At 40.9% G+C, this 11237-nt stretch overlaps 1 protein-coding gene across 5 annotated transcripts in view; it reads left to right on the forward strand.

The window, feature by feature from the left end:
* TMEM106A (transmembrane protein 106A) overlaps window positions 1–10555 on the forward strand; it is a 54653-nt gene extending 44098 nt beyond the window's left edge. For all 5 annotated transcript variants that reach the window (XM_088480730.1, XM_088480731.1, XM_088480728.1 and 2 more), the window contains exons 8-9: window positions 5685–5738; window positions 9310–10555. In XM_088480730.1, the coding sequence (XP_088336856.1) occupies window positions 5685–5738; window positions 9310–9409 (154 nt within the window). In that variant the 3' untranslated portion in view covers window positions 9410–10555. The remainder of the gene's footprint in view (window positions 1–5684; window positions 5739–9309) is intronic.
* The last annotated feature ends 682 nt before the right edge of the window (window positions 10556–11237 follow it).

An 11237-nucleotide genomic window follows, 5' to 3' on the forward strand; every position in this document is an offset into this window, starting at 1 on the left:
TATCTGTTTTGTTTATGTATTTAGATTATCCCTCTATAGTAGGCACTAGAACAATGAAGTAGTATATCCACTTAAAATATAAAGTAATGAAAAATGTCATCTGAGGTTTTATGCTAAAGGAGATATATATATTTATATATATATATATATATATATATATATATATAATATATAGTGTGTGTATTGATGTGTATATGTGCGTGTTCGTCATATACCAAAATATTTACATATGTGGAAAATGATGAATAATTTACCCAATAGTAAAGATAAATAGATTATTATTGTTTGAACTCTAGTTATCCAATTGTATATTATTTTTGCTTTACAGACACAATATTCTAATGATTTATGCTATACAAGTTATGGATCGTTTTTAGAAACAATATGAGGTGGAAAATTATATTGAGATCGATCTATATATAAATGTTGTGGCTATAGAATTTCCACATCCAGGATATAAATAGTCCATATATAGAATATCTAATGTTCCAATTAATAGGGAATAACAATAAAAACTAACATGATCCCCTAAAATTAGCGGGTATTATTGATATGTTATATAAACATCGTGGTTGCTAGGTAACGAAGTAACCTATGATGATGGACCACGTCACGTACCACGTGACTAGTGTAATCACATGATCGGAGCTCTATAGTCACGTGACTAGTGAAATCACGTGATCGGAGCTCTGTAATCATGTGGAGACCATCATTATACTCTGGGTTAGGTTACCTGGATGCGGATAAACAAAGCCCAGGATTGGTCCCTTATGCATCATGTGATCGCAGTATGATCACATGACCGGGATATATATGAATTTTTAGTATTAATAAAAGTGAAAAATATAAAGAAGAATGGTATGATTGTACATGTATCATATACCCTTTCAGGTAAGATTGTCTGTCTCCTCTAATTTTCAAAGTTATTATTTATAAAAAACGGATGTGTCAGATAATGATTACGAACAGGTGTTGTAGATCCCTGTAATTTACAGAGTATAAAAGAGCTCCTTTAGCTCTACTACACTATGCTTCTGATGAAGCTGGAGGCTATTGATCCAGTGAAACGCGTTAAGAAGACAACCAGACTTCACCTACCAACACCTGTGAGGTTGATAAGGACTTCAGGACACTTTGAACTCTCCTTTGGATAACATCATTTTTTGGACAATTAAACAAGCTTCCATCTTGGACTTTGGACCAGCAACCACAAGTGGACTAATATATACAGCCCCAGGAATTTGCACAGGACATGCTAAGAGGACTGTTATCACTTCAATCCATCAATTGGTAATTTTCACTGGGTTCAGATATTCAGTCAGTTTGGGAGCCAGTCCTAATACCATGTAAATATAGGAGAGACATTAATTGCCCACAGGATGTTTGGATTCGATTGAATTTTTTACTTCTAAAAGCTTTTATACTAATGTCTTTTTAAAGGTTTAATAAAACAAACATTTTCTGACACATTCGTTTGTATATAAATAGTTATATTTTCTTTATATTATTTGACTAGCGCTGGTTATACTATATTATTATCGTTTCTATTATTAGGGATTGACAATCCCCTACCAGCTGCTACGTAGTAGCGCACTATACCAATTATATATTGTTTCTGAGGATGAGGATACTGGTGTAGCTGGCGCTGAGGAGGAAGTTTGGCGAGGAGGATTCTGATGGTGATGTGGTTTGTTTAAATCAGGCTCCGGTGGAGACAGTTGTTGTCCGTGGGATGAAAAAGCCCATCGTGGTCATGCCTGGGCAGAAGACCAAACATTCCACCTCTTTGGTCTGGCAATATTTCTATCCAAATCTGGACAACAACTGTCTTGCCATATGTACCATATGTAAAGGTGAAATAAGTAGGGGTAGGGACGTTGACCACCTAGGAACATCCTCCCTTATATGGCACCTGCAGCGCGTTCATAAAAAGTTACTGTCACGTTCTAAACTTTGAAACTTTGGCTAAGACCGTAAGCAGTCCAGGGACACCTAAATCCCTTTGTCCTGTTGTATCCAAGCGCCTGCAAACCACACCGTCAACTCCCTCCTCATCAATTTCCTCCTTAGTCAGGATCGGAAGTAGTCCTGCAGGCCATGTCACTGGCATGACTGACTCTCCTATCCGGGATTCCTCTGGAGGATCCTGCATTGCTACGCCTACTGCTGCTGCTGGGAGTTGTTCATCATCCCAGAGAGGAAGTAGGAACACCACTACTTTTACTAAACAACTGACCCTCCAACAGTCCTTAGCGAGGAGGATGAAGTACGACAGCAGTCATCCTGAAGCAAAACGTATTACTGAGGCCTCGACTGCTATGTTGGTGTTAGACGTGCGTCCGGTATCCGCCATTAGTGCAGTGGGATTTAGACAATTGATGGAGGTAGTGTGACCTCGGTTCCAAATCCCGTCTAGATTCCACTTCACTAGGCAGGCGATACCGAGACTGTACAGAAACGTCAGAAAAAGTGTCCTCAGTGTCCTGAAAAATGCCGTTGTACCCAATTATCCACTTAACCACGGACATGTGGACAAGTGGAACAGGGCAGACTAAGGACTATATGACTGACAGCCCACTGGGTGGATGTATCACCTTACGCAGCTACAACAGCAGCGTCACTAGTAGCAGCATCTCAGAAACTACAGCTCGTTCCAAGGCAGGCTACGCTGTGTATCACTGGTTTCAGTAAGAGGCACACCGCCGACAACCTCTTAGAGAAACTGAGGGAAATCATCACCCAGTGGCTTACCCCACTTAGACTCTCCTGGGGATTTGTGATATCTGACAACGCCACCAATATTGTGCGGGCATTACATCTGGACAAATTCCAGCACGTCCCATGTTTTGCTCATAGAATAAATTTGGTGGTGCAGAATTTTCTGAAAAGCGACAGGGGCATGCAGGAGACGCTTTGGGTGGCCAGGAAAATTTCTGGCCCCTTTCGCCATTCAGCGACTGCGTACCGAAGACTGGAGCGCCAGCAAACACTCTTGAACCTGTCCCGCCATCACCTGAAGCAAGAGGTTGTGACGCGATGGAACTCAACCCTCTATATGCTTCAGAGGATGGAGGAGCAGCAAAAGGCCATTCAAGCCTATACATCCACCTATGACATAGGCAAAGGAGGGGATATGCACCTGACTCAAGCGCAGTGGAGAATGATTTCCGTGTTGTGCAAGGTTCTCCAGCCCTTCGAACTTGCCACACGTGAAGTCAGTTCAGACACTGCCAGCTTGAGTCAGGTCATTCCACTCATCAGGCTTTTGCAGAAGCAGCTGGAGAAAGTGAAGGAGGAGCTAAGATGGAGCGATTCCGCTCGGCATGTGGGACTTGTGGATGAAGCCCTTCATTCGCTTTGCCAGGATTCCAGGGTGGTCAATCTGTTGAAATCAGACCACTACATTTTGGCCATCGTGCTCGATCTTAGGTTTAAAGCCTATGTGGTGTCTCTCTTTCCGGCCGACACAAGCCTGCAGAGGTGCAAAGACCTGCTGGTGAACACACTGTCAGCTGAAGCGGAACGTGATACGTCAACAGCTCCTTCTTCATTTTCTCCCGCAACTGGGGCTGCCATGAAAAAACTTAGGTATCCTAAGCAACCCGCTGGCGGTGATGCAGGGCAGGCAGGACCAAGTTTGGACATCTGGTCCGGACTGAAGGACCTGGCAACAATTTCTGACATGTCTACTGTCACTACATATGATACTGTCAACATTAACAGAATGGTGGAGGATTACATCGGTGACAGCATCCAAGTAGGCATGTCAGACAGTCCGTACCTGTACTGGCAGGAAAAAGAGGCAATTTGGAGGCCCCTGTACAAACTGGCTCTATTTTACCTCAGTTGCCCCCCCTCCAGTGTGTACTCCGAAAGAGTGTTTAGTGCAGCCGGGAACCTTGTCAGTGAAAGGCGTAGGAGGTTGCTTCCACAAAATGTGGAGAAGATGATGTTCATAAAATGAATTATCAACTCTTGCAGGGAGACCAGCCTCCAGAACGTACAGAGGGACCTGTGGTGGTGGATTCCAGTGGGTACAAATTAATACTCGAGTATGTACACAAAACTGAAGAGGGTGAGGAATCGGAGGATGAGGACGACATCTTGCCTCCGTAGAGCTAGTTTGTGCCAGGACAGATTAATTGCCAGCTTGTTTTGTGGGGGCCCAAACGAACCAATCATTTCAGCCACAGTCATGTGGCAGACCCTGGCGCTGAAATGATTGGTTTGTTAAAGTGTGCATGTCCTGTTTATAAAACATAAGGGTGGGTGGGAGGGCCCAAGGACAATTCCATCTTTCACCTCTTTTTTTTTTTTCTTTGCATTATGTACTGTGTGGGGCCTAGTTTTTCAAACTGCCATCCTGTCTGCCACTGCAGTGTCACTCCTAGATGGGCTACGTGTTTGTGCCGCCCACTCGTGTCGCTTAGCATAGTCATCCAGCTACCTCGGTGCAACCTTTTGGACATAAAAACACTATTGTGAGGTGTTCAGAATAGAGTGGAAATGAGTGGAAATTAAGGTTATTGAGGTTAATAATAGCATAGGAGCAGAAAAACCCACAAATTCTGTGATTTTTAGCTGTTTTTATGCTTTTTTTTTTTTCTCAATAAAATACAGATCCAAAACCCAGAACCCAAAACACGGAAGGGTGGTTTTGGCAAAACCAATCCAGATACAAAACACGAAAAGTGGCCGGTGCACACCCCTAATATAGGGTAACGCCAGGTTTTTCTGGCGTTGCCCTCTGCACTGATAAAAGTGCGGCTGGGGCTTAGTATATATGGAAATGCGGTAAAACCCCCGAAAACAGAGTTTTTACTGCTTTTTTTCCTTTAGTACATCCCGGCCTTAGTGCCTAATGCTAACCCTCCCCCCAACCCCGCTACTTACCTTCATAATTTCGGCGGTCGGAATGCCGGTGCCGGGATTATGACAAGTGTCAGGATTCTGAGAGCTGGAATCCCCGCGGTTGGGATATTGACCACATCCCGACAGTATATGTAGTCTACATGCGCCTTGTGTGTCAGTGGCAGGAGCTGACAGCTGGTTCCAGGCAGTCAAAAAAAAGAAAATTTTTTTTTAACCTCTTAATAAATTTATATCTGTGTGAAACCGTAATATTGTAAGATGATACAACATCAGACCAGATATTTTGGTATCCCCTGTGGGGATTACCCCCTTGGATAGAGCTTGCAATTCAGTATACCAGATATGTAGGCCAGCAGTTGAAAAAGTTTAGTTACTACCACTTTTATTGAGCATTACAGTATTTTGGGGAAAGTCTTGCAGGAAGTGGTATAATTCGCCTTGTTGATTTGTCATTATATCTAGAATGAAATGGCAGTATTACATAGAGGGAATTTTTTTTTTTTTTTTAGAGTTGTCAGTAATTTTATTCAATATGTAGGAATTCTATTTAAATTCTTCTTTTCATCACTGACGATTGTCTGCAGAATTTAAAATCACAATTCTGTTAGGTGCAATATACACTATGTTTTGAACTTAACAGAATTGCTTTGTTAAAGCTGCCATTTAGAATATGAATCCAGTGATTCTCAGGGAATAGGAGACCTAGTGTATGAGTGTTTTTTGCCTTGCCAGAGGTGGGTGACCTGATTTTATCTTTTGATATCTAGTGCACTCTTCCACAAGTACCTAATATTCTACCGTTTTGTTTTCAGTGATGTCTGCACTTGGAAACAAATAAAAGTTCACAATATTCTGCTTCACGTTCAGTAAGTATACAATATGTACCAAGTTATACAGTCTTTTTTTTTTTAACCTGGTTACAATGATTTGCAATTGTGTGTTTCCACATTGTAAGCCTATCTTTTTTTTTTTTTTTTTATTGTACATATTTTTCTCTCAGATCTTTTGCTAGTATAAAATAAACTCATTCACAACTGATATAAAACAAACATAACTGTTGAGGATAGATTGTGTATGTCCATTTTAATCATAGGTTTTTCCTGGTAAGTGCCTTTCATATGTTAAGGACTTTCCTCATATTTTTTGTATTCCATATCCTTAACAGTCACCAGTAATTATATGAATAAGGTCTATTTTATGTTGAAATGTAATAACATAATTCCAAACTCTTTTTTACTTTTTTTTTTTTTTTCATTCTTTCACCCCCCTCCAGATTAATTTGTTATTGTTGAGAGACTGGAGGATAAATGTTCTAATAAGCTAAAGTTACCCCTCTTATGATTAAATCATCACAATAGTTTTGCACAGATTTTGATTTCTGTGGCTTCAGAGTTTATATAAACTATTTTATGAAGTTATTATAATTTGTAACCTGCCATAACCTGTATTGTTTTTATTTTATACCTTAACTAGCTGCTCTTTGCACAGTTCTTGTGTATTAGGCATAATTTCATTGCCTATCCACCTGCAAACTTGCTGAACCTGACGATATCGTCAGATTGTCCAGCATGTCTGCACGATGATAGATGTCTAAACAACCAGTGGGCACGCACATCGCTGGTCGTTTAAGACATTTTTGCAAGCGATTTGCAAACTATTTATGAACGATAACGATATCGTTATTCAATCGCTCACATAAATCGTCTAGTGCAATGGTTCTCAAACTCGGTCCTCATGTTTTCCAGGTCACCCAGCAGGTGCACAGGTGTACTCATTACTCACTGACACATTTTAAAAGTTCCACAGGTGGAGCTAATTATTTCACTTGTGATTCTGTGAGGAGACATGATAAACATGCACTGTTTGGGGTCCTGAGGACCGAGTTTGAGAACCTGTGGTCTAGTGGATGGGCACCTTTTTTAGAATGTGACATTTTAAGTATTTAAGTCAACTTTTTCCAGCTCTTTCAAACTACACTCCTTCCTTCTACAGTAACACTCAAGTCTTTTGACAAATAGTTTACTAGCAATTTCTTTAGTGTTCCCCACTGTCAACAAATGGCGCTTATCATTTTATGAACTTAGTACAAAATAACAAAAATTGGTCACTGCACACTCTTTGTGTATATGATAAAAAATAAAATACAATATCCTGAGGATCATAAATGTTACGGCCTGGGATCGTTGGGGCATTGATTCAACAAGATTGAGTAAATGTTCCTAGTCCATTCCCTTTTGTAAAGCACGGACAAAGTGTACTGGTTTTGAATACTCTTGGTCTATTCATACTGTACCTCTCTAGCTCTTTATCCACAAGTGCTCAGTGGGATGTAGGTCACAACTTTGACTTGGCCACTCCAGTACATTTGATTTTCGATTTTTCTTTTTTTCCTGAATCATTGTGGATCAGTGTTTGGGATCATTTTGTTTGTCTAACTGGAAGATCCATTTTATTGGCATATTCTTTTTCTCAAACGGTAGCATTTGTTTATCTAACATTTCTCTGTAAACAAACCGATCCATGATACTCTACATGTTGTAGATGACTGGCACCCTTGCTAGAGAAATTCTCCCAAACCTTGACTGGTCCCCTACCACCTGGCACCTTGCATTGTATTTTTTGATTTTCAGGGCAACTAAAATACTTTATTCCATCAGAAGACACCAGATTAAACTTGCTCTCATCACTACATAACACCTTGGACCAAGGTCCCGTTGAGGTGCTCCTTGGCAAAAGCAACCCTTGCTCTCCAGAAAGCAGTGATCCTTTAGTCAATGTTTTACAGTTGAAACGTGGACATTGATTTTCTAATTTTCCTGTAATCTTTGGCTATTTGATGCACATACTTGCAGGGATCACTTACCAACTTTTTTTTTCTAACCATTCTGTCCACCCTGGTTTGTGGCTTGTTGTTGACATGGCCCCTGACCCTCTTTAGATGATTCCAAACATTGACTGTTTAATGGAGATGCCAATATCGCATGCAATGCTCGCTTGGTTACATCTCGGCCTTAGAACACGTATGACAGCCTCCCTCACATTTGCAAAGTATCCTTTTTCTGTCTGTACCTATCGAGGAATTCCATAAAACAGTCTGTGATTAACGTAAACCATGTCCAGTAGAGACATAACTTACATTGGGATGATGGGTCAAAAGTCTTTTGATGTCTAGGCTTTGTATTGTTTTTTTTCTTTATAAAAATCTTTCTTACTAATATCTCATGGGGAAGCAATCGGGAAGCCGACTGCCTATATGCCGGCAGCCGGCTTCCCGACTGTCTTATCCCCGGCAAGGGTGAAATGCCGGGCGTCTAGATGTAGACGCCCACATTTACCCGACGCCGGGCGCCGCGAGCGGACAGCCGCAGGGGGGGGGGAGGGTTAGGTTTAGGGCTCCCGGGGGGGACTTAGGGTTAGGCACCCCCCGGGGAGGGTTAGGCTAGGGGGAGGGAGGGTTAGGGTTAGGCACCCCCGGGGGGGACTTAGGGTTAGGCACCCCCTGGGGGACTTAGGTTTAGGTAGCGGGGAAGGGGGTGGTAAGGGTTAGGCACTTAGAGGGGGGATTAGGGTTAGGCACCCCTAAGGAGGGTTACGGTTAGGGGGGTTAGGTTAGTGGATACTTGCCTATCCACGATCGGGATTTCCAGCGCTGTCGGGCTTCCGCTGCGTCGCACTCTGCTCCTGTCGGGCTGCCGCTGACGGGAATCGAACCCATTTCATACCCATTCCATCTCATGTAGTCCCTGTGCTGAGGTGAAATGTTTGTACTATATACTTTTGTGTATCAACTCAGATGATCACACTACTGTTGCCAACTCTGAAGGTGCGTATCCACTACACGAGTGGAACGACTGCACGATTACAACATTGTAATCGTACAATCGTTCATCATTCTGTGCAGTGGATAATGTGCCCACTGAAAGATATGTCGTTCAATGCAGGCACCGTCCCTCATCCCCGAACATGCACAGCCTGATCTCGTCAGGTTGGTCTGCATGTTCAGGCAATGACAAATGCCGACAATGAAGAGCGGGCGCACGCATCGCTGGTCGCTGCCGGTGTAATTACTGCACGATTACTGAGCGATTAAACGCTAACTATGTCGTAATCGTTCAAACGCTCATTTTTCTCGTTTAGTGGATACGCGCCTTAAGTGTGAAAACCAATCTGTCTAAAGACATTTGCGCTATACTGTACTGCTTTGTTTTTTAAAAATTAGGTGAAGTTCAAACATAATTAGGATACATCCCCTGGGGCAGAAGTATGCAATGTTTGGCTTTCAAGTTTAAGTAGCCATTGATTGCTTAATAATATGAACAATCTATTACCGATGCTCATTCTATTAAGGGGCTTTAACAATGAAGTGAGCAAATAGAACAACATTGAGTCCCCAGAAATGGGCACAAGCAATTCTTAATACTATTGTCTTTCCCACAGGGGTTCCTTAAACTGTTCATACCTTGGACATTTGGAGCAGATCGCATTTGAAGGATTTGAGTATCTGGATTGTCAAAGCAACTCAACTGTTCCCCATTAATGTATTACTCATGCACCATTGGGTGGACATACACTGTAGATACTTGTTGAGGGTCCCTTTCTTTTTACTGGTGTAAAACCCAACTTTTGTTGGGCTTTAGAATGAAGATTCAATAAACATTCTCAGGTACTGGTAAGCTAAAGGGTGCCTGCCTTAAGTTTGAAAATTCACTACAAGGCCATTGCAATGTACATTGTAAAACCTCTGATTCAGCATTATTATTTGATCAAGAAATTATTACAGCTATATGCACAGTTAATTCACTTATCTTATTCACATTGTCTCTCATCAATTTTGTAATGGATAAGTTACGCTGAAAACAGTAACAGTAAAATAATCCTTGCCATTAAACCTGAGCTCTATGGCTGACTTTTCAATGGCAGTAGATGTGAAGCACCATTATGTACAGAAGATGTTGTGTCTGGACCTTTGCTCATACAGCAAAGATTTTAATAGACTTCAATGGCAGTTGTATCTTGTCACTCGTTGGGGTACAGGTAATGTTACAGCATATTACATAATGTATTATGTCTGTCTTGTGATCTAGCCAGCAAGACCTTACAGCCAACCTGAAGTTGTCCAGGTTGCCCTAAGGCTGAAACTTGGTCACACATTGACCCAAATGCCTTAGTGATTCACCAAACTCACAAGATGCAAACTCCAGGAGGGCTCGTTAATACTATCTACATATTATTTGTAGTGTAGTGTTTAAAAAAAATTACTTTTTTTTTTTTTTAGACTCGCAAAGTTTCATTACCATGATAGAAATTAAATTTTCAAAACACATTTTCAACAATTTTCTCTATATAGTGTTTCATAGACTGCTAGAAATATTAGGGACATTGTTATGAAACTGGAAGTCACTTCGAGAACCCTCTCTCCCTTATGTTTCTCCCATCCTTATCAGACACTATTTGTGTATGTTTGTTAGTGACCGCTTACATTCATTTCTGGTGTTAATATGAACTCACAATAAGGCTGCCCATTCCACAATAGCACACTGAGCATCAGTCTAATTTGATTTTTTTTTTTTCTTGTGACAAAATGTACCTTTTGTTTAAAAAAAAAATAATCATTATTGTTGCTAATGTTACATTTGTGTGTTTTTTTTAGAATGTCAATAAAGTTGGATTTGTTTTTTTCTAATGTTTGTCCTCAAAGTAAATTGAGTTTTGTTTTTGAGGTAAATTTAGAATATAGTGTAACCGTTACCAGTCTTAGCAGCTTACCTAAAGTTTAATGTCCTCTGCATCCATATACACACACTTAACAGCGCTTATGATAATAGTGTGTGAAGAGAGATGGAGTGGATTACAAGTAATAGTATTTAATACATTTTAATTAAAACATTAAAAAAATTATATACAAAATAAATTGACCAATAGATACAGAGCTGTGGTCAAGAAAAAATAATTTCCATAAGTAGCAGGAAACATTTTTAAACAATTAATAGTCACTGTTTTTGGCACCTGGTAATGATTGTTTGTAATTGTCCAATAGGTAAAATAATGCAGCGAAAGCAACCTGTTCCTAACATAGCCTTTTAAAACATACCGGGAACAGATAGTGTCATAGTGCTGCTATTTACAGTGGTACATCATTTTAGCTCTTATATTTACCACCATGGAGTCTTAGTAGGGTCCCTTTAGCGGAGAAAGACCATGCAGCAGGGTAAGATCCCTTGGTAGAGGTGGATTATTAGAGCTGTGATGAAGCCAGTGTCCGAGCAAAGTTCATATGTCCTGTGTTACATCCAGCAAAAAGTTCCAAGGCTTGGTCCAGGTTGTATAAAGTGCAGTGAAGGTCCCAGCGCAGTAGTAGACAGTGA

The sequence above is a fragment of the Taudactylus pleione genome, unplaced genomic scaffold, assembly GCF_031769625.1.
Source record: "Taudactylus pleione unplaced genomic scaffold, aTauple2 ptg000256l, whole genome shotgun sequence".
Classification (NCBI taxonomy): domain Eukaryota; kingdom Metazoa; phylum Chordata; class Amphibia; order Anura; family Myobatrachidae; genus Taudactylus; species Taudactylus pleione.